At 41.6% G+C, this 24,425-nt stretch overlaps 1 protein-coding gene across 1 annotated transcript; it reads right to left on the bottom strand.

Annotated features, from left to right (window-relative positions):
• Positions 1 to 518: 518 nt before the first annotated feature.
• LOC120026750 (ephrin-A3-like) lies at positions 519 to 24,425 on the bottom strand. Its single transcript, XM_038971470.1, has 5 exons — positions 24,241 to 24,425; positions 14,632 to 14,942; positions 8,208 to 8,273; positions 5,100 to 5,174; positions 519 to 637 (listed from the first exon to the last, which is right to left on the bottom strand). Exons 1-5 carry the CDS (start codon positions 24,423 to 24,425, stop codon positions 519 to 521), a joined length of 756 nt encoding a protein of 251 aa, XP_038827398.1.

Raw genomic sequence — 24,425 nt, 5'->3', positions numbered from 1 at the left:
CATATTGGGACTAGCTGAAGACAATGTCATGCGAGTTCCTTCGCAGATAGACAGGCAGCCATACTCCCATTACAAATCCCACTGCACATGTCCTACTTTAACTGTGTGTGTGTAGCCAGAGGCAGCGTAGGCATGTTGGCAGTATCATGTCTAAGTCTGAATGCCATTTTCTGCTTTTGGTCTGTGTGGTGGCACACCAAATGCATGAAATGCAGTGGCACATATGCAAGTAGTGTATGCCCGACAATGCATGAACCAAAGATGCCATGTCGCACAAACTGTGTATCAACAGTGACTACAGTTGAGTTAAGATAGAATTGAGTGAGTACGATTTGAGAGTAAGTCCTGTTTTTATGGTAGTGTCAAATTGATTGTAATTCTGGCTTTTGATTGGTTGAATTGTATGACCTTTACTTGGTTCCCTCTCACTTTCTAATTGAACCCAGGGTCAATGGATACATAGCCCTTCAGTCCAAGTGGTTCAGGTATCCATGTGATGTCACTCGAGGACACAGTCGCTAGGAAACCAGGAGGGCGGAGATGAGCAGTGTTGCCACGGTGAGCAGAAGGCGATCGCGTGATCGGCTGCTGCCACTGACGCTCTTCTCCAGTTTGGGAATTTCAGGGTTAAATTCATCTGTGGAGAGAGAGAAAGAGAGAGAGAGAGAGACAGAGGGAGCGAGAGAGACAGACAGAGACAGACCGAGAGAGTGCGAGAGAGAGAGAGTGAGAGAAACCATCAAATGACACATTAACTCAATCAATCTACAGCCGATGTTGTGCAATGCATACAAATAATGCACATCCACATGTAGAGAACAAACAGAGAAATGTAACAAAAATCGGCAATTATCACCAGTGCTGCTACATATGATGCCGTATTCCCTCTTGGGAGGAGGAATAAACACACTTTGTTGTTCATCTTTTAAAATGTACGCATATTTTTCTTCTAATGATTCGACTTCATCTAGCAGGATTTTCAATTAAATGAAATTAACATAGAACAAACCCATTGATTAGGCACAATCCTGCATTAGCTGGAGAGCAAGAGAAAGAGAGAACAGGGAAAAAATAACTCTCATTCTCAAAGTAAGCTTGGGATGTGTGACCAGAATCCTGAGCCTCCCTATAGGCGATAGATTGTGGCTTGGGGTGGCAGGTAGCCTAGTGGTTAGAGCGTTGGGCCAGTAACCGAATGGTTGCTGGATCGAATCCCCGAGCTGACAAGGTAAAAGTATGTCGTTCTGCCCCTGAACAAGGCAGTTAACCCACTGTTCCCCGGTAGGCCGTCATTATAAATAAGAATTTGTTCTTAATTGACTTGACTAGTTAAATAAAGGTGAAAAAATAGGCCCCTATGGGGACAGACACTGAAGAGTTAACGAACTAAGAGAGACACACACACAAGATGTGACACTGATACGACGAATGACACTTGGCGGCAGATTTTTTTTCCCGTTGACTCAAGAGAAAGAACAGCATCCAACTCGACCGGTTTGTCTGTGCGTCTGTCACGTCAAAACCATTCTTATAAATATTAGGAAACATGTCTGTCGGCTACGACGATGACACAACCCTGACATCTACACCAGTGACATGGTCAAATAAAGTAATATGGTAAAGTGATAGGGCTGAGTCCAGTTGAGTACATGTGGTAAACTGAGACTGTTCCAGCTGACAGCCCATAAAGTTAGATAGAGGACTCCAGATGGATATAACCCATTTTACCATGCCATTGAGGGCCTCTACCATTTTAAAGCAGTCAACTGGGTGGGGATTCCTATGGGTTTTGAGCGATCAGCCAATGATCAGAGCATGGTCTTCTTCAAATGGGATGGCCTATGGTCAGTTAATGGCTTTAAGCTAAATCACCACCATCTAGTCTCAATAATAAACACACAAGATTTGATTCAGGACTCCAGCACTGCAGGTGGTGGTAAATCAACAATATTAACTTTACACTTCTTTCAAACACAAAAGAAAAAGAACATTGACTACTTGAAGATAGCCTCAATAGCAATGCCCATGCTGTCACAGATGCCATAATTGCACAAATACAAAGATGAGTTCTTTATTTAACTCTATGAGATTAGCTGACAAGGTATTCATCAGTATGTTATCTCAGACAGGGAGGGGCGTTGAGTGAGTTTGTTTCATAGAAACTGTAAGTGAGTGTTAACCTGAACAGGAAGTTAGTATGCTGCAAAGTTAGAGAATATTGACACTGTATTATGTGGAATAGTGTCCCTGATTGTATAAAGTAGATTGTATAAATGATTGTATAAATGACAGGGTAGATCAGCTTTAATATTGAAGATAGATTGTGACTTCTATCAATGTAATTCTCTGCATCACTTCCAATACCCCACATATTTGTTTGTAAATATATACTGAACAAAAATATAAACGCAGAAATTCATATAAGGAAATCAGTCAAATTAAATAATTTCATTAGGCCCTAATCTATGGATTTCACATGCCTGGGAATACAGATATGCATCTGTTGGTCACAGATAACTTTAAAAAAAAAAGAAGGTTGTGGCGTGATCAGAAAACCAGTCAGTATCTAGTGTGACCACCATTAGCCTCATGCAGCGCAGCACATCTCCTTATCATAGAGTTGATCAGGCTGTTGATTGTGGCTTGTGGAATGTTGTCCCACGCCTCTTCAATGGCTGTGCGAAGTTGCTAGATATTGTCGGGAAATGGTACATTGAGTATGCAGGCCATTGAAGAACTGGGACATTTTGAGCTTCCAGGAAATGAGTACAGATCCTTGCGACATGGGGCCGTGCATTTTTATGCTGAAACATGAGGTGATGGTGGCGGATGAATGGCACAACAATGGGCCTCAGGATCTCGTCACGTTATCTCTATTGACATCGATAAAATGCAATTGTGTTGTCCGTAGCTTATGCCTGCCTATACCACAACCCCCACCGCCACCAAGGGGCACTCTGTTCACAACATTGACATCAGCAAACTGCTAGCCCACACGACGCGCTTGTAAGGCCGGTTCTCCAAAACGACGTTGGAGGTGGCTTATAGTAGAGAAATTAACATTAAATTATCTGGCAACAGCTCTGGTGGACATTTACACGCTCCCTCAAAACTTGAGACATCTGTGGCATTGTGTTGTGTGACAAAACTGCACATTTTATAGTGGCCTTTAATTGTCCTCAGCACATTACCTGTGCAATGATTATGCTGCTAAATCAGCTTCTTGATTTGCCACACCATTCAGGTGGATGGATTACGTTGGCAAAGGAGAAATTTTCACTAACAGGGATGTAAACACATTCATGCACATTTGAGAGAAATTAGCTTTTTGTGCTAATGGAATTTTCTGTGAACTTTTAACATGGGACCAACACTTTACATGTTGCGTTTATATTTTTGTTCAATATATATATATATATATTTTAATATATTCCCCTTCTTTATTATTTTTCGCAACCCCTACCACCCCTCCCCTAATTGGAGTAATACTTAGGCTTCTACTTCCAGCTTATACATACCATATACATTTTACGGACACAATATATTTTACATTAGTTATATTTTTTTGTTGTTTTTAGCTACCCTCAACCCCTTCCATATATCTCTGAAGGCCATCCAGTTTTGATTTATAATTGCAATATATTTTTCCACTGTGCTATGATGTTTCACAACATTTGTGAACCTTTCTATTCTCATAGTTTCTACAGATTGTAAATTAAAGACAAACATTTTTTCTAAGAGTATTCTTATGTTATTGATCAATTGACTATGACTTTTCAAATCACGCAGTAGTGCTATATGCAGAGTTAGCTCCAGGTAAATGCTACAATGCTGATGCTCCAGATACTCAACCAGTCTAAAGAAGGCCAGTTGTATTGCTTCTTTAATCAGAACAACAGTTTTCAGCTGTGATAACAATTGCAATAGGGGTTTCTAATGATCAATTAGCCGTTTAAAATTATAAACTTGGATTAGCTAACACAACGTGCCATTGGAACGCAGGAGTGATGGTTGCTGATAATGGGCTTCTGTACGCCTATGTAGATATTCCATTAAAAATCTGCCGCTTCACACTACAATAGTCATTTACAACATTAACAATGGCTACACTGTATTTCTGATCAATTTGATGTTATTTTAATGAACAAAAAATGTACTTTTCTTTCAAAAACAAGGACATTTCTAAGTGACCCCAAACTTTTGAACGGTTGTGTAACTCCACCAGTCCTATTTTTTTTAAATGTTGAAAAAAATGATGCTTTTTTTCAATCAATTTGTTAATTCCGGTGCTTAAACTGAAATTGCAACCAGATTTGATTTTTTTTTTTAAATGTTGAAAAAAATGATGCTTTTTTTCAATCAATTTGTTAATTCTGGTGCTTCAACTGAAATTGCAACCAGATTTCCTTTTTTTTTTTTAAATGTTGAAAAAATTATGCTTTTTTTTCAATCAATTTGTTAATTCTGGTGCTTAAACTGAAATTGCAACCAGATTTCATTTTTTTTTTTAAATGTTGAAAAAAATGATGCTTTTTTTCAATCAATTTGTTCATTCTGGTGCTTAAACTGAAATTGCAACCAGATTTCTATGACTTCTACATGGCCAGCGAGGCCATCAGGGTTACACAAGTGTTTATGGGTTATGACTTCTATTGTGTCCTCTTTATTGATGCCACTAATCCATAAAGTACAGAAAGATGCATCAGGAGGCCCCAAGGCATTTGGGTTGTTTGGACTATGTGCGTTTACTTTATTTATTTTCCTCCATAAACTCGGTCATGAGCCATCCGGCCACCATTGAACAAGTGTGTGTGTGTGTGTGTGTGTGTGTGTGTGTGTGTGTGTGTGTGTGTGTGTGTGTGTGTGTGTGTGTGTGTGTGTGTGTGTGTGTGGTTGTATGGGTTTGTGACAGAGAGAAAGAAAGAAAGATAAATAAATAAATATAATGATGTGTGTGAGTGTGTGCCTATCAAGGTGGTATTCAGAACACATATAAATAATATTATGCCATTACTGAGAGAAAAAGAGAGGGGGGGGGGCAGCAAGAGCGGGGGAAAGCGTCAGAGAGAGCACATCAGGATAGAATTGAGAGCACTCACCAATGTTGTGTATTTTGATATTGGGCCTGACTGTGTAGTCAGGTGGAGTCTGACTGGAATCATCACCATGGGAGACTTAGAGAGAGAGGAACACAAATATGCAAAGTCATTCAAATGCCCACACTACTTATTTTACACAGAAACTTCCTTATAAAGTGCACTACTTTTGACCAGAGAGCGGGTTCCGTCTCAAATGGCATCCTATTCCCTATATAGTGCACTACTTACAGTGCCTTAAGAAAGTATTCACACCACTTTACTTTTCCCCAATTTTATTGTGTTACAAAGTAGGATTAAAATGGATTTAATTGTCATTTTTTTGTAAACAACTTACACAAAACTCTGTAATGTCAAAGTGGAAGAAAAATTCATACATTTGTAAAAAATGTATGAAAAACACTAATATATCTTGATTAGATAAGTATTCAAGTCAATACATGTTAGATTCACCTTTGGCAGCGATTACAGTTGTGAGTCTTTCTGGGTAAGTCTCTAAGAGCTTTCCACACCTGGATTGTGCAACATTTTCCCATTATTCTTTTCAAAATTCTTCATGCTCTGTCACATTGGTTGTTGATCATTGATATACAACTATTTTGAGGTATTGCCAACTCCAACGTAGATTTGGCCTTGTGTTTTAGGTTATTGTCCTGCTGAAATGTGAATTCATCTCCCAGTGTCTGGTGGAAAGCAGACTAAACCAGGTTTTCCTCTGGGATTTTGCCTGTGCTTAGCTCCATTTAATTAATGTTTTATCCTGAAAACCTCCCCAGTCCTTAAGGATTATAAGCATACCCATAATATGATGCAGCCACCACTATGATTGAAAATATGGAGAGTGGTAAGCAGTAATGTGTTATATTGGATTTGCCCCAAACACAACACTTTGTATTCAGGACAAAAAGTTAATTGCTTTTCCAAATGTTTTGCAGTATTACTTTAGTACCTTGTTGCAAAATGTTTATTCTGTACAAGCTTCCTTCTATTTATTCTGTCAATTAGGTTAGTATAGTGGAGTAACGACAATGTTGTTGATCCATCCTCAGTTTTCTCCTATCACAGCCATTCAACTTTGTAACTATTTTAAAGTCCCCATTGGCCTCATGGTGAAATCGCTGAGCGTTTTTTATTTTTTATTTTATTTAACTAGGCAAGTCAGTTAAATACCAAGGCCCTTCTCCCCCGATTGCTCAGTTTGACTGGGCAGCCAGCTCTAGGAAGAGTATTGGTGGTTTCAAACTTCTTCCATTTAAGAATGATGGAGGCCACTGTGTTCATGGGGACCTTCAATGCGGCAGACATTTTTAGTATCCTTCCCCAGATCTGTTCTTCAACACAATCCTGTCTCGGAGCTCTACGGACAATTCCTTCGACCTCATGGCTTGGTTTTTGCTCTGACATGCACTGTCAACTGTGGGACCTTACATAGACAGATGTGTGCCTTTCCAAGTCCATTTAATTGAATTTACCACGTGGATTCCAATCAAGTTGAAACATCAAGGATGATCAATGGAAACAGGATGCACCTGAGTCTCATAGCAATGGGTCTGAATACGATAAATAAATAAGATATGGTAAATAAGAATACGGTAAATAAGATATGTTTTTGTTTTGATTAAATTTTCAAAAATATCTAAAAACCTGTTTTCACTTTGTCATTATGGGGTATGGTGTGTAGATTGACGAGGAAAATGTTTTATTTAATCCATTTTACAATAAGGGAAAGGGTCTGAATTCTCTCCGAATGCACTTTATATAGTGCTACAGTTTATAGTACACCGTATAGGCCTAGGTCAGAAGTAGTGCACTATAAAGGGAATACGTGCCATTTGGGACACATCTTGTGTGAATGCCAGGATACTCCAGTCCAGTACATAAAGATATACTATGAGGTGAAGCTATCGAGCAGAAGATGAAGGCATATTCACTGAGAGGGAAAGTACTACGCACACTGATAGTCTAGACTTGGCATTACATTAACATCAGCTCAGTGAGATTTTAAATGAGAATGCACATTGCTTATCCATACTCTATTGCACTGCAAAGAGGGATGTAGCATATGGCACAAGATACAAAGCATATAGTAAGTATTTGTAGAGAAAAATGGTCTCAAAACAAAAGGGATAGGGAAGAGATAAAGTGGAATGAGAATAGCAGATAGCAATTGGGTTCAGATGATAGCTAGGCTATTAAGCAGACCTTGCAGAGTAATGGTTGTCGTTTGTAAAGTAAACACTATCACACACATTGGAAAACACACGGACACACACACACTTTATATCCACTTTATACCCCAAAACACACACACACACACACACACACACACACACACGTGGACACTTCAATAGATTAGCCCTGACACTCAGAGAGGAGGTTAAGGTGATGTGTACACAGAAGCTGACACTGGCCTGAGTGTGGGATGTATTAATGCTGACAAGGTTAGAGAAGTAGGGAGAGCTTTCGGCACAGGGCTTTGATCAAAGGCCTGCAGGGGAGAGAGGCTACTGGAGTTAAAATTACACAGAATGTCACTATCAGAGAGAGAATCAACTATCAGAGCGATGGGGAGAGGAGAGAGCGAGAAACCGAGAGAGAGAGAGAGAGAGGGAGAGGGAAGTTGAAGGGAGAGGCAGAGAGAGAGGATAGAGAGAGGGAGAGAACGAGAGAGAGCAGAGCGGCTGAGAAAGGGGGAAAGCATCAGAGGGAGAGAGCACATCAGGATAGAAGAGAGATTTCCTATCAAACACTTATAGAGCACTGAGACCCAGAATAACACTGTACATTACTACCAATGCCCTGGAACACAGAATAACATAGATCATCATACAACCCTGGAACACAGTGATATATATAACCTCACTATAAGAACACTGGGAAATCACTGTCAAAACCTGTAGCCTCAGGTCTCCAGTGTCAACTTTGTGTGTGCATGTGACTGAGCGTGTGTATACCTGAGAGAGAGAGAGAGATAGAGGGAGAGAAAAAGAAAGAAAGAGAGAGAGAGAGAAAAAGAGAGAGAGAGAGAAAAAGAGAGAAAAAGAGAGAGAGAGAGAGAGAGAGAGAGAGAGAAAGAAAGAGAGAGCGAGAGAGCGAGAGAGCGAGACCCACCCGTGGAGCAGCAGACGTAGACTCTCAGTCTCAGGCAGCTGTGGCCGTGGTGATGGGTGGGCGTGGCTTCAACAGAACACAGATACAGGTCAGCCATGTGCCATCTAGAGGCCAGTCTATGAACTAACATGGCTTTGGCTTTTTTGGCACAATATGGTTTTGTCCCATACGGCACCATATTCCCTACATACTGCACTACTTTGACATATATGCCCTGGACAAAAGTGCAGTACATAGGGAATAGGGTGCCAAATGGGATGCAACCAAAGTGAAATGGTCATTATAGTTTATTACAGCAGTTTAACACAGTTACTGTATAGTGGTACGTTTATTCAAAGAACAAAGTATATTTAGGAGTGTGGTGTAAGAGTTAAATGACCTAAAGTAGTTTAATGACTCACAAATTGAATGCTGTTATAGTCCAACTCTAACTTACTAAGGTATGTGGGTGAGTGCTACACATTGCTAATAGCTGAAGCGAATTCCCACTTACGATGTAAAGTACCTGCACTTGGGAAAGAGCTATATAGATAGCCCATGCAACCTGTTGTCATTACTTGACTATAACACTATGTAGAGAACGAGTATCTCAGCTCCTTACAGATGTAGTAGTACAATCATCATTACATCATTATTATACACTACCGGTCAAAAGTTTTAGAACACCTACTAATTCAAGGGTTTTCCTTTCTTTTTACTATTTTCTACATTGTAGAATAATAGTGAAGACATCAAAACTATGAAATAACACATATGGAATCATGTAGTAACCAAAAAAGTGTTAAACAAATTAAAATAGATTTTAGATTCTTCAAAGTAGCCACCATTTGCCTTGATGACAGCTTTGCACACTCTTGGCATTTTCTCAACCAGCTTCACCTGGAATGCTTTTCAAACAGTCTTGAAGGAGTTTCCACATATGCTGAGCACTTTTTGGCTGCTTTTCCTTCACTCTGCGGTCTGACTCATTCCAAACCATCTCAATTTGGTCGAGGTCGGTGGATTGTGGAGGCCAGGTCATCTGATGCGGTCTAGGACACTGCATCTCAGTGCAAGAGGTGTGAATACAGTCCCTGGTTCGTATCCAGGCTGTATCACATCCGGCCGTGATTGGGAGTCCCATAGGGCAGCGCACAACTGGCCATCATTGTAAATAATAATTTGTTCTTAACTGACTTGCCAAGTAAAATAAAGCTTTAAAAAAAATGCAGCACTCCATCACTCTCCTTGGTAAAATAGCCCTTCCACAGCCTGGAGATGTGCTGGGTCATTGTCCTGTTGAAAAACAAATGATAGTCCCACTAAGACCAAACCAGATAGGATGGCGTATCGCTGCAGAATGCTGGTTAAGCCATGCTGGTTAAGTGTGCCTTGAATTCTAAATAAATCACAGACAGTGTCACCAGCAACGCACCCCCACACCTCCTCCTTCATGCATTACGGTGGGAAATACACATGCGGAGATCATTTGTTCACCCACACCGCATCTCACAAAGACACGGCGGTTGGAACTAAAAATCTCAAATTTGGACTCCAGACCAAAGGACACATTTCCACCGGTCTAATGTCCATTGTTCGTGTTTCTTGGCCCAAGAAAGTCTATTTTTATTATTGGTGTCCTTTAGTAGTGGTTTCTTTGCAGCAATTTGACCATGAAGGCCTGATTCACACTGTCTCCTCTGAACAGTTGATGTTGAGATGTGTCTGTTACTAGAAGTCCGTGAAGCATTTATTTGGGCTGCAATTTTTGAAGTTGGTAACTCTAATGAACTTATCCTCTGCAGCAGAGGTAACCCTGGGTCTTCTATTCCTGTGGCGGTCCTCATGAGAGCCAGTTTCATCAAAGCACTTGATGGTTTTTGCGACTGCACTTGAAGAAACTTTAAAAGTTCTTGAAATTTTCCGTATTGACCTTCATGTCTTAAAGTAATGATGGACTGTTGTTTCTCTTTGCTTATTTGAGCTGTTCTTGCCATAATATGGACTTTGTCTTTTACCAAATAGGGCTATCTTCTGTATACCACCCCTACCTTGTCACAACACAACTGATTAGCTCAAATGCATTAAGGAAAGAAATTCCACAAATTAACTTTTAAGAAGGCACACCTGTTAATTGAAATGCATTCCAGGTGACCACCTCATGAAGCAGGTTAACCTGTTAGTGTGTAGGGGGCGCTATTTTCACTTTGGGAAAAAATCGTGCCCAAATGAAACGGCCTTGTACTCTATTCTAGATCGTACAATATGCATATTATTATTACTATAGATAGAAAACACTCTCAAGTTTCTAAAACTGTTTGAATTATATCTGTGAGTAAAACAGAACTCATTTTGCAGCAAACTTCCAGACAGGAAGTGAAAAATCTGAAATCGAGGCCCTGTTCCAGGGCCTGCCTATTCAACTGGCTTATATCTATCGATATACATGCACTTCATACGCCTTCCACTAGATGTCAACAGGCAGTGAGAGGTGAAATGGGGTGTCTAGCTTGATCTGAGGTCGAACAAGAGCTTTTGGAGTGACAGGTCTGGAAATTTCATTGTCTTCGAAGGCGCGAGAAGGAACCCCAGATTGCCTTCTGAAAAGCGTTCGGTATACACGGCTAATATCTCCGGCTCTGATTTTATTTGATACATGTGATAATATCATCGTAAAGTATGTTTTTTCAACCGAGTTTTATCCGAGTTTTATCGGGACTTTTGGAGTTTTTCGTTGTTTGCGTCGAGAGAAGATGGACATGTTCGCGCCACTTGGCTAGCTAAGGTTGCTAATTCGACAGGAGAAAAGGACATTCTAAAACCAAACAACGATTTATTCTAGACCAAGGACTCCTTGTACAAGATTCTGATGGAAGCTCAGCAAAAGTAAGAAAACATTTATGATGTTATTTCGTATTTGTGTGTGAAATGTTTAGTCCTATTCTCCGCCCTTTTAGCGGGCGCTGTCTCGCAATAACGCAAGCTGTATGTCGTACTAAAGTTATTTTAAAAAATCTAACACAGCGGTTGCTTAAGAACCAGTGTATCTTTCATTTGCCATACAACAAGTATTTTTATGTAAAGTTTATGATGAGTTATTTGGTCAGATTAGGTGAGTGTCAGAAATATATCTGGACATTCTGGGAAAAAGTTGCTACATTTTCACAATGTATAACCACGGTTTTCAGCTCTAAATATGCACATTTTCGAACAAAACATAAATGTTTTGTGTAACATGATGTTATAAGACTGTCATCTGATGAAGTTGTCCAAAGGTTAGTGATTTATTTTATATTTATTGCTTGTTTTTGCTAAAGCTATCTTTGCGGTGAATAAATGCGGTTGTGTGTTTGGCTATTGTGGTAAGCTAATATATTTCTATATTGTGTTTTCGCTGTAAAACACTTAAAAAAATCGGAAATATTGGCTGGATTCACAAGATGTTTATCTTTCATTTGCTGTACACCATGTATTTTTCATAAATGTTTTATGATGAGTATTTAGGTATTTCACGTTGCTCTCTGTAATTATTCTGGCTGCGTCGGTGCTATTTGTGATTGTAGCTGCAATGTAAAACTATGATTTATACCTCAAATATGCACATTTTTCTAACAAAACATAAATGTATTGTGTAACATGTTATAAGACTGTCATCTGATGAAGTTGTTTCTTGGTTAGTGACTAATTATATCTATATTTTGTCGGTTTTTTGAAAGCTACCTATGCGGTGGATAAATAGCGTTGTGTGTTTGGCTATTGTGGTGAGCTAACATAAATATATATTGTGTTTTCGCTGTAAAACATTTTAAAAATCGGACATGTTGGCTGGATTCACAAGATGTTTATCTTTCATTTGCTGTATTGGACTTGTTAATGTGTGGAAGTTAAATATTTCAAAAAAATATTTTTTGAATTTCGCGCTCTGCGAAGGCAGCGGAATGTTGTGGGTGTTCCGCTAGCGGAACCCCGGGGCGAGAAAGGTTAACTTCTTTGGGGTAGAACAACAAGGAGGAATTTGGACATAAATGATGGACATTATCGAACAAAACAAACATTTATTGTGGAACTGGGATTCCTGGGAGTGCATTCTGATAAAGATCATCAAAGGTAAGTGAATGTTTATAATGTTATTTCTGACTTATGTTGACTGCACAATATGGCGGATATATTTGTGTCTTGATTGGGCTCTGAGCGCCGACTCAGATTATTGCATGGTTTGCTTTTTCCGTAAAGCTTTTTTGAAATCTGACACAGCAGTTGCATTAAGGAGAAGTGCATCTAAAATTCCATGCATAACAGTTGTATCTTTTAGCAATGTTTATTATGAGTATTCCTGTAAATTGATGTGGCTCTCTGCAAAATCAAAGGATGTTTTGGAACTTCTGAACGTAACGCGCCAATGTAAACTCAGATTTTTGGATATAAATATGAACTTTACCGAACAAAACATACATGTATTGTGTAACATGAAGTCCTATGAGTGTCATCTGATGAAGACACTGTGGCTGGATTTACAACAAGTGTATCTTTAAAATGGTGTAAAATACATGTATGTTTGAGGAATTTTAATTGTGGGATTTCTGTTGTTTTGAATTTGGCGCCCTGCAGTTTCACTGGCTGTTGAAGAGGTGGGATGCTACCGTCTCACGTACCCTAGAGAGGTTAAGAGAATGCCAAGAGTGTGCAAAGCTGTCATCAAGGGAAATATAAAATATACACTGCTCAAAAAAATAAAGGGAACACTAAAATAACACATCCTAGATCTGAATGAATGAAATATTCTTATTAAATACTTTTTTCTTTACATAGTTGAATGTGCTGACAACAAAATCACACAAAAATTATCAATGGAAATCAAATTTATCAACCCATGGAGGTCTGGATTTGGAGTCACACTCAAAATTAAAGTGGAAAACCACACTACAGGCTGATCCAACTTTGATGTAATGTCCTTAAAACAAGTCAAAATGAGGCTCCGTAGTGTGTGTGGCCTCCACGTGCCTGTATGACCTCCCTACAACGCCTGGGCATGCTCCTGATGAGGTGGCGGATGGTCTCCTGAGGGATCTCCTCCCAGACCTGGACTAAAGCATCCGCCAACTCCTGGACAGTCTGTGGTGCAACGTGGCGTTGGTGCATGGAGCGAGACATGATGTCCCAGATGTGCTCAATTGGATTCAGGTCTGGGGAACGGGCGGGCCAGTCCATAGCATCAATGCCTTCCTCTTGCAGGAACTGCTGACACACTCCAGCCACATGAGGTCTAGCATTGTCTTGCATTAGGAGGAACCCAGGGCCAACCGCACCAGCATATGGTCTCACAAGGGGTCTGAGGATCTCATCTCGGTACCTAATGGCAGTCAGGCTACCTCTGGCGAGCACATGGAGGGCTGTGCGGCCCCCCAAAGAAATGCCACCCCACACCATGACTGACCCACCGCCAAACCGGTCATGCTGGAGGATGTTGCAGGCAGAAGAACGTTCTCCACGGCGTCTCCAGACTCTGTCACGTCTGTCACATGTGCTCAGGCGCCAGTGGCGAATTTGCCAATCTTGGCGTTCTCTGGCAAATGCCAAACGTCCTGCACGGTGTTGGGCTGTAAGCACAACCCCCACCTGTGGACGTCGGGCCCTCATACCACCCTCATGGAGTCTGTTTCTGACCGTTTGAGCAGACACATGCACATTTGTGGCCAACTGGAGGTCGTTTTGCAGGGCTCTGGCAATGCTCCTCCTGCTCCTCCTTGCACAAAGGCGGAGGTAGCGGTCCTGCTGCTGGGTTGTTGCCCTCCTACGGCCTCCTCCACGTCTCCTGATGTACTGGCCTGTCTCCTGGTAGCGCCTCCATGCTCTGGACACTACGCTGACAGACACAGCAAACCTTCTTGCCACAGCTCGCATTGATGTGCCATCCTGGATGAGCTGCACTACCTGAGCCACTTGTGTGGGTTGTAGACTCCGTCTCATGCTACCACTAGAGTGAAAGCACCGCCAGCATTCAAAAGTGACCAAAACATCAGCCAGGAAGCATAGGAACTGAGAAGTGGTCTGTGGTCACCACCTGCAGAACCACTCCTTTATTGGGGGTGTCTTGCTAATTGCCTATAATTTCCACCTGTTGTCTATTCCATTTGCACAACAGCATGTGAAATTTATTGTCAATCAGTGTTGCTTCCTAAGTGGACAGTTTGATTTCACAGAAGTGTGATTGACTTGGAGTTACATTGTGTTGTTTAAGTGTTCCCTTTATTTTTTGAGCAGTGTATTTTGATTTGTTTAACACTTTTCTGGTTACTACATGATTCCATATGTGTTATTTCATAGTTTTGATGTCTTCACTATTATTCTACAATGTAAAAAATAAAGAATGAATGAGTCGGTGTTCTAAATCTTTTGACCGGTAGTGGACTTCTATACAGACTTAGAATAGAAATATTCCACTCACATATGTAGTAGTACTCGTGACCCACGTTGAACTCGTAGCCCAGGGAGAAGGCGCTGTAGCGCTGGAACTTCTCAGAGAATTTGATGGGTGCGTGGGGCGCGTGTGGCCGGTTGCACTCCCAGCGCTTGAAGCCCATCTGGGGGTCGCAGGTGCGGTAGCCACGGTAGCTGACCATGTAGAGGACGTACTGCTCGGCCACAGTGCGCTCCAGTGTCCCCCGCTGGTTGGCGGCGGTAGTGTTGTAGTGTGGGCAGTAGATGTCCAGGTAGTCGTTCACCGCCACCTGCACCGTGTAGCCCTCCCTCCGTAGACTGGCGAGAGAGAGAGAGAGAGAGAGAGAGAGAGAGAGAGAGAGAGAGAGAGAGAGAGAGAGAGAGAGAGAGAGAGGAGACAGCAGGATGGAGGGAAGGACAGAGAGGGAGGGAGGGAGAGAGAGTGGGGGAGGGAGGGGGAGAGAAAGGAGAGAAAGGTGGAGGGAGATGGAGGAAGAAGAAATAAAGACAAAAAGAAGGAAAAAGAGAGGAACAGCATAGTATAAAACCCTTATCAGGAAGGGACTACTTTACAAATAGTAATGTTCTCACTCTATTCACAGTCCCAAAACCAACCAGGGTTTCTGCAGAAAATAATACCCAATCCTTCAAGCCTACTGTCATTCTCATGAGCATGACATAGTCTGGGTCAGTGAGGCGGAAGGAGATCATGCCATTGGAGACATGTAGCTCTTCTACCACAGGAAGGAGGGATACACTGACATGTGAAGAGTCCCATGCACCCACGGCGACCGAACACAGTGTACCAGTGTGTTAGCAGGTACCGAAGGTCAGTCTAGGGTTGGGAGATGTGAAGTGTGTGTGTGCGTGCGTGCGTATACAGTCAACGCTTTAGCCTTAGGTGAGGAAATGAGGTGACATGATTTAACATCCTACCCAATAACATGGTTGTTAATCATACCATGTACAGTTGAAGTTGGAAGTTTACATACTCTTAGGTTGGATTCATTAAAACTCGTATTTTCAACCACTCCACAAATTTCTTGTTAACTTCTTATGGCTGGGGGGCAGTATTGAGTAGCTTGAATGAATAAGGTGCCCAGAGTAAACTGCCTGCTACTCAGGCCCAGAAGCTAAGATATGCATATTATTATTCATATTGGATAGAAAACACTTTGAAGTTTCTAAAACTGTTTGAATGATGTCTGTGAGTATAACATAACTCATATGGCAGGCAAAAACCTGAGACAAAAATCAAACCAGGAAGTGGGAAATCTGAGATTTGTAGTTTTTCAACTCTTTGCCTATCCAAGATAGAGTGGAAATTTGGTCCAATTGCACTTCCTAAGGCTTCCAATAGATGTCAACAGTCTTTAGAACCTTGTTTGAGGCTTCTACTGTGAAGGAGGAGGGAATGAGAGCTGTTTCAAAACCAGAGGTCTGGCAGAGTGCCATCAGCTCATTCTCGCTCACTCCCGTGAGAGTTAGCTGCGTTCCATTCCATTTCTAAAGACAAAGGAATTCTCCGGTTGAAACATTATTGAAGATTTATGTTAAAAACATCCTAAAGATTGATTCTATACATCGTTTGACATGTTTCTACGAACTGTAACGGAACTTTTTGACTTTTTGTCTGGACCTAGTGCTCGCGCCTCATGAATTTGGTTTTGTGACCTAAACACGTGAACAAAAAGGAGGTATTTGGACATAAATGGACTTTATCGAACAAAACAAACATTTATTGTGGAACTGGGATTCATGGGAGTGTATTCTGATGAAGATCATCAAAGGTAAGTGAATATTTATAATGCTATTTCTGACTTCTGTTGACTCCATAACATGGCGGGTACCTGTATGGCTTGTTTTTGTGTCTGAGCGCCATACTCAGATTATTGCATGGTGTGCTTTTTCCGTAAAGTTTTTTTGAAATCTGACACAGTGGTTGCATTAAGGAGAAGTGGATCTATAATTCCATGTATAACACTTGTATTTTCATCAACATTTATGATGAGTATTTCTGTAAATTGATGTGGCTCTCTGCAAAATCACCGGATGTTTTGGAAGCAAAATATTACTGACCATAACGCGCCAATGTAAACTGAGATTTTTGGATAAAAATATGAACTTTATCGAACAAAACATACATGTATTGTGTAACATGAAGTCCTATGAGTGTCATCTGATGAAGATCATCAAAGGTTAGTGATGAATTTTATCTCTATTTCTGCTTTTTGTGACTCCTCTCTTTGGCTGAAAAAATGCCTGTGTTTTTCTGTGACTAGTTGCTGACCTAACATAATCGTTTGGTGTGCTTTCGTCGTAAAGCCTTTTTGAAATCGGACACTGTGGTGGGATTAACAACAAGTTTATCTTTAAAATGGTGTAAAATACTTGTATGCTTGAGGAATTTTAATTATGAGATTTCTGTTGTTTGAATTTGGCGCCCTGCACTTCCACTGGCTGTTGTCATATTGATCCCGTTAGCGGGATTTCAGCCGTAAGAAGTTATTAACAAACTATAGTTTTGGCAAGTCGGTTAGGACATCTACTTTGTGCATGACACAAGTCATTTTTCCAACAATTGTTTACAGACAGATTATTTCACCGTATCACAATTCCAGTGGGTCAGAAGTTACCATACACTAAATTGACTGTGCCTTTAAACAGCTTGGAAAATTGCAGAAAATTATGTCATGAGGGTACCACGTTCATCTGTACAAACAATAGTACACACGTATAAACACCATGGGACCACGCAGCTGTCATACCGCTCAGGAAGGAGATGCGTTCTGTCTCCTAGAGATGAACGTACTTTGGTGCAAAAAGTGCAAATCAATCCCAGAACAACATCACAGGACCCTGTGAAGATGCTGGAGGAAACAGGTACAAAATAATCTATATCCACAGTAAAGCGAGTCCTATATTGACATAACCTGAAAGGCCGCTCAGCAAGGAAGAAGCCACGGCTCCAAAACCTGCATAAAAAAGCCAGACTACGGTTTGCAACTGCACATGGGGACAAAGATCATACTTTTTGGAGAAATGTCCTCTGGTCTGATGAAACAAAAATAGAGCTGTTTGGCCATAATGACCATTGTTATGTTTGGTGGAAATAGGGGGAGGCTTGCAAGCCGAAGAACACCATCCAAACTGTGAAGCACGGGGGTGGCAGCATCATGTTGTGGGGATGCTTTGCTGCAGGAGGGACTGGTGCACTTCACAAAGTAGATGGCATCATGAGGCAGGAAAATTAGGTGGATATATTGAAGCAACATCTCAAGACATCAGTCAGGAAGTTAAAGCTTGGTCGCAAATGGGTCTTACACATGGACAATGACCCCAAGCATACTTCCAAAGTTGTGGCAAAATGGCTTAAGGACAACAAAGTCAAGGTATTGGAGTGGCCATCACAAAGCCCTGACCTCAATCCTATAAAAAAATTGTTGGCAGAACTGAAAAAGCGTTTGCGGGCAAGGAGGCCTTACAAACATGACTCAGTTACACCAGCTCTGTCAGGAGCATTGGGCCAAAATTCCCCCAACTTATTGTGGGAAGCTTGTGGAAGGCTACCCCAAACGTTTGACCCAAGTTAAACATTTTAAAGGCAATGCTACCAAATACTAATTGATTGTATGTAAACTTCTGACCCACTGGGAATGCGATGAAAGAAATAAAAGCTGAAATAAATAATTCTCTCTGCTATTATTCTGGCATTTCACATTCTTAAAATGAAGTGGTGATCCTAACTGACCTAAGACAGGGAATTGTTACTAGGATTAAATGTCAGGAATTGTGAAAAACTGAGTTTAAATGTATTTGGCTAAGGTGCATGTAAACTTCCGACTTCAACTGTATACTCATTATCATAATTGTACAAAGCATTATTATACAAACTTATTATGCTTATCTTGAAGGGATGGAAAGGACAATTGATGAGATGTGAGGTATCCTTAGCTGTGTCAGGATAAATGGCAGGGAAAATCTGCAACAACTGGAGCGGTATTTACTACTATGTAACATTAGGCGGCAGTATTGTGTTGCATTCAGCCCTAGGGTTTCCTCTCTCACCCTCTTCTTTCTCGCACTCTTTCTCTCAATTACAATCTCTCTCTCACACACACACACACACACACACACACACACACACACACACACACACACACACACACACACACACACACACACACACACACACACACACACACACACACACACACACACACACACACACACACACACACACACAGAGAGAGAGAGAAAATGAGGAAACGCACACATGAGTGAACGGTCACACACATGCACGCACGCACGCACGCACAGACACAATACTAGGTCAGGTCTCAAGGGAGATTATTATTCAATTACAAAATGAGGATCACCTCGCTCTCTCTCCCTCCCTCTCATTATAGTGTAGTAACATTGCTCCTTTTCTGGGTATTTGTCTCTACCACAACCGATACCTCTGTCTTTTCCCTTCTCTTTGTTTGCATTACACACATGCAGAGAGAGAAGAACATCATATCCCTTAACCACTGTTCTTTCCCTGGCATCAATCTTATCTCATCGCTCGTACCCCACTCCTCTCTCAGATGTTGGATGACAGATTTTTGTCTCGCAGTGTTGTAAAAAGAAACACAGCCATGCTTCAAAGGGACTATATTTAGAGAGAGTGGGAGAGACGGGAGGGAAGAAAACGAGAGAGGGGAAAGAGAGAGAAAGAGATGGAGAGAGGGGGGGAGGGGAGAGAGAAGACTAGAGTAAGAGATAGTAAAAGAGGGAAAGGAAGAGGAATGATGGAGAATGTGATGACGGGGAAACTTGGATGCAACTGGGGTATAAATACATAGGGAAAGGAGCTTCTGTCATTGAGAGAGTAGGCGGAAAGGAATGAGTGAGGGTGTGCATTTACAAGTGGGTGTGTATATTATGTGTGCATGTGTGTGTGTGTGTGAGTGAGTGAGTGTTGAACACCGAGGCTTTAGTAGCACACTCTATGCATAACACATAACACAAGGACAGAATGTTAGATCACAGTTCTGTCATAAAGGCACAGAAAGAGTCAGAGGAGGGAGGAGGATGCTTTGTAGGTGTGTTGAATCATAGACTTATATACAAAACAAAAATATGAATGCAACAATTTTATTGATTTTGCTGAGTAACAGTTCATATGAGGATATCAGTCAATTGAAACAAATTCAATAGGCCCTGATTTCACATGACTGGGAGTACAGATATGCATCTGTTGGTCACAGATAAAAAAATAAAATAAAATGGGCCTCACAATGGGCCTCAATTCATTCAAATTTCAATCGATAAAATGCAATTGTGTTTGTTGTCCGTAGTTTATGCCTGCCCATACCACCCCACCGCTCACCCACACAACGCCATACACGTGGTCTGCGGTTGTGAGGCCGGTTGAATGTACTGACAAATTCTCTTAAGTGACGGAGGCGGTTTATGGTAGAAAAATTTACATTCAGTTATCTGGCAACAGCTCGGGTGGATATTCCTGCAGTCAGCATGCCAATTAGAAGCTCCCTCAAAACAGACATCTGTGGCATTGTCCTGTGTGACAAAACTGCACATTTTAGAGTGTTCTTTTATTGTCCCCCAGCACAAGGTGCACCTGTGTAATGACCATGCTATTTAATCAGCTTCTTGATATGTCACACCTGTCAGGTGGATGGATTATCTTGGCAATGCTCACTAACAGGGATATAAACAAATGTGTGCACAACATTTGAGAGAAATAATCTTTACGTGCATATGGAACATTTCTGGGGATCTTTTATTCCAGCTCATGAAACCTACATATTTTATATTTTTGTTCAGTGTATAAGCAGTCCACTTAGTGACCCATGACACTTTAGGTGTTGGGGCAAGGACTGGTGGGGAGAAGGGAGGAAGATTTAACAACAGAGAAAGGGAGAAAAGGAGGAAGAGGAGGAGGGCTAGTAGGGGAATCTAAGCAGGACAAAGAGAGGAAAAACACAAGTGAATAAAACGGAGAGTAAGTGAGGCAGAGAGAGAGACAGAGATGTAGTGTACCCCAGGGATACACATATATGTAGTAGTGCAGGGAAAAAAGAGTGATGGTGCCTTTCTTTCTCATCCTGTCTCGCTCTCTCTCTTCCCGCTGTGCATTGTCTCTGTGTCGTTTCTGCTGTATCATCATCATTTTCCTATGAGTGGGAAAGCACTGCTCGTTAGTACAGCCGGCAGAAGCTGGTGAAGACAGCCTAGCAAGGGGGGAGCGAGGGAGAGAGGGGAGTGACCAAGACAAAGAGGGCACCACTGTACCTTGCACCACTAAAACAAGCATTTTGAGAATACAGCCGCTATCAATAAATAACAAAGATACTGTAAAAGAGAGAGACCACAGTGGACAGAAACTAGCGGTCTGTTCTGCAGTGGAAGATCTAAACAAAATCCAATTTCCAACCAAACCAACCTCCATTGTGAATGAGCATAAACAAAATGTCCATTACATCACAGACAATAATACTGTTAGAGTAACAGCATTGACTGTTAGTAATAGTATATCTACATGCTGTTTACATGCAGGCTGCTGTCTGACCATCATATCCAACCAAACCTCTTCATTGTGGATGAGTATAAACAATATGGTCATTACCTTTACATCACTGTCAATACCATCACAGTTAAAGCATTGACTGTTAGTAATAGTTGATCTCTAGATCTACACGCTGTTCACATGCACGTTGCTGCCTAGCCTGACGACTCACACTAAATTATTCCGCTGCTCTATAAATCACTTCATACTTTAGTCTGAGATTGCCATCGCACACATAAAATGGTCAATACCGTTACATGATTCATTATGTTACATGGTTCATTATAGTTACATTCATGTCCCTGCTGTTACAGTAACAGCATCGACTGTTAGTATTAGTAGTGTTAGTGTACAAACATATAAAGGCAACATGTAAAGTGAGCTGAAATAAAACATCCAAGAAATGAAAGAAATGTCCCACAAAAAGCTTATTTCTCTTAAATGTTGTGCATAAATTTGATTACATCCCTGTTAGTGAGCCTTTCTCCTTTGCCAAGATAATCCATCCATCTGACAGGTGTGGCATAAAAGGAAGCTGATTAAACAGCATGACCAATACACAAGTGCACCTTGTGCTGGGGACAATAAAAGGCCACTTTAAAATGTTCAGTTTTGTCATACAACACAATGCCATACATGTCTCAAGTTGAGTGAGCGTGCAGTTGACATGCTGACAGCAGGAATGTCCACCAGAGCTGTTGCCAGAGAATTTAATGTTAATTTCTCTACCATAAGCCGCAGCCAACATCCTTTTAGAGAATTTGGCAGTACGTCCATACCATTCCTGCCAAAATATGATCAAAGAACAGAACAGGACCATGTTTTGGTGTGGTTTGCATTCAGCAGTGAGCAAATGTTGCAAGATATTGAAGAAAATTAAGATAATATGATAAGTCCAAACAGCCTCACAACCGCTGACCACGTCTAACCGTGCAAGCGCAGGACCTCCACATCCGGCTTCTTCACCTGCGGGATCGTCTGAGACCAGCCACCAGGACAGCTGAACAGCTGATGAAGCTGAGGAGTATTTCTGTCTGTAATAAATGCCTTTTGTGGGGAAAAACTCAATTCTGATTGGCTGGGCCTATGCCCTCCCAGGCCCACCCATGGCTGCGCCCCTTCCCAGTCTTGTGATATCCATAGATTAGGGCCTAATTTATTTATTTATTTCAATTGACTGATTTTATTATATGAACTGTAACTCAGTAAAATCGTTGAAATTGGTGCATGTTGCATTTCTATTTTTGTTCAGTAATACATGCCGCTCACATTCAGGTTGGTTTCTTAGTCTGACCATCAAACAACCTTCATTCAATCCCAATACAAGCATCATGACATCTTCAATCATCTCCCTCAAGGTCACCATTAAGGATTTACAGTTGAAACACAGGTGCAATCATGGAATAAGTGTACCGGTAACATAGTGATGCACAATCAGTTTCTTCCTCTGATTTCTCCAATCGTCTAACTAATAAAAGGCCCGACAGGCTCCTCTAGCTGCGGGACGAGACAGGGACAGGCTCTGCTGCTTTTCCCCGTACCTTAGCACCAAAAGTCATTACATCGTCTCCAAGTAAAAGTACACACAGTCTCTAGCAAATCCTCCCTCCGCTGATTGGGTTAGCCTTGTAATTAGCGCACGGTTTACAGTGTTCCGATCCAAAATGGAGGCTGAAAATAAATGCTGAGGTGTGGGGGGAAAAAAAGAGCTATATGCTACAGCCTTTCAGGTCTGGGATTACCCCTGGATCTGACTGGAGTATACTGTAGTGATGATTCAGAGATGACTCAGAATAGTGGTGGTGGGTGCTACTCTACACATTACACACACACACACACACACACACACACACCACCAGTCTGTGTAATTCAGTCTGACTGCACACATTAGGGAAACAGGTCCCCATAGTGGAGCAAGGTCTGGCTGCAGATTGGAGCTACTAAATGAATACAGTCCAATGACTGTAGTGATTCCAGCATGTGACAGTCTATCTCAGGCAAAACAGCCAATAGAGGGAGCAGGTGGAAACTGTCCGCTCTCTGATTGGTGGAGAGCTGATAGTGAAAGACCACCAGGTGATGTCACACAACAACAAATAAATGGCAGACTTTGAAGTACATTCTTTACAGTGTACTTTAGAAGTACAGAACTACTAGCCTATAATAACTTATGTTCTATCAACAGAAGTATGAGAGTGTGCCAGCATCCCAAATGGCACCCTATTCACTATTCTGTGCACTACTTTTGACCAGGGCCCGGTTTCCCAAAAGCATCTTAAGGCTAAGTTCATCACTATTGGATCCTATGTTCTAACAATGAACTTAGCCTTAAGATGCCTTTGGGAAACCGGGCTCTGGTCAAAAGTAGTGCACTGTAAGGAATGGGGAGCCATTTGGGACACAACCCCATCTCTGAAGGTGAGTCTCTAATTGTGAGTGGATATTAAAAGGCCTCCAGCTCACCTTTATTCATTCTCAAAGTGCCTCCTGATGAAAAGCAGATCTCATTCTCCCTCTCTCTTTCTTCATCTAATACCTCGTTCTCTCAGAAGAGCTGTATTGATACCAATACAAAAAGAGCGCACTCTAAATGGGTTCTGTCAGAGAATGGAGACTCTCATCACAGTCAATTCTCCACAGTGCCCATCTCAGTGGGAATGTCAGGCACATGTGTTGCGGCGAAGGCATACGAGAACACAGTGCTTATCTTGTAGACATGCCTCCTCTCAGGCTACAGGCCACATTGATGAGACAACGGTGTAGAAGAGCCAAGGAGTAAGAGGACTCCCGGAGGAGGTATGTGGACACGCATGCGCGCACAGACACGTGCGCACAATAGGACACACATACGCACTCTAGCAGCACTCACGCATGCAAACACACACAAATATGAAATACTTTACTTGAATCCACAAATCACATTACACTCGAGAAGGATTCCAACATTTCTAAGGACACGGATATTTGGACACTTATGGATACAGATAGCACCTCCTTCTCCACAGAGCTAGGCTGCCCATGACTGCTGACACGGAGCAGTACCTTGTTAACTGCTTTGCCTCGGTCTTATGCAGGACTGCAATCTGAAGACCATGTACCGTCAGCCTATGTAGATGGCCGAGACTCCCGAATATCAGCACCACAAGCTTGCACTGATAACCGAGGTTGTTCAGGCGTGACACGAGAGGCTGGTATTTCAGTAACTTGTCAGCAAAGGCCTGCTCCAT

The sequence above is a fragment of the Salvelinus namaycush genome, chromosome 32 (assembly GCF_016432855.1).
Source record: "Salvelinus namaycush isolate Seneca chromosome 32, SaNama_1.0, whole genome shotgun sequence".
NCBI classification, from domain to species: domain Eukaryota; kingdom Metazoa; phylum Chordata; class Actinopteri; order Salmoniformes; family Salmonidae; genus Salvelinus; species Salvelinus namaycush.
Note: the sequence above shows the minus strand (reverse complement) of the source record. Positions and strands in the feature narration are given on the sequence as shown.

Excerpts from the sequence above, each read along its gene's own strand:
- LOC120026750 (XM_038971470.1), bottom strand. The coding sequence starts at position 24,425 with ATGGAGCAGGCCTTTGCTGACAAGTTACTGAAATACCAGCCTCTCGTG. Across the intron at positions 5,175-8,207 it reads CTACGTCTGCTGCTCCACGG|TCTCCCATGGTGATGATTCC; the intron begins GTGGGTCTCGCT and ends TCTCTCTCTAAG. Across the intron at positions 638-5,099 it reads TATCAAAATACACAACATTG|ATGAATTTAACCCTGAAATT; the intron begins GTGAGTGCTCTC and ends CTCTCTCCACAG.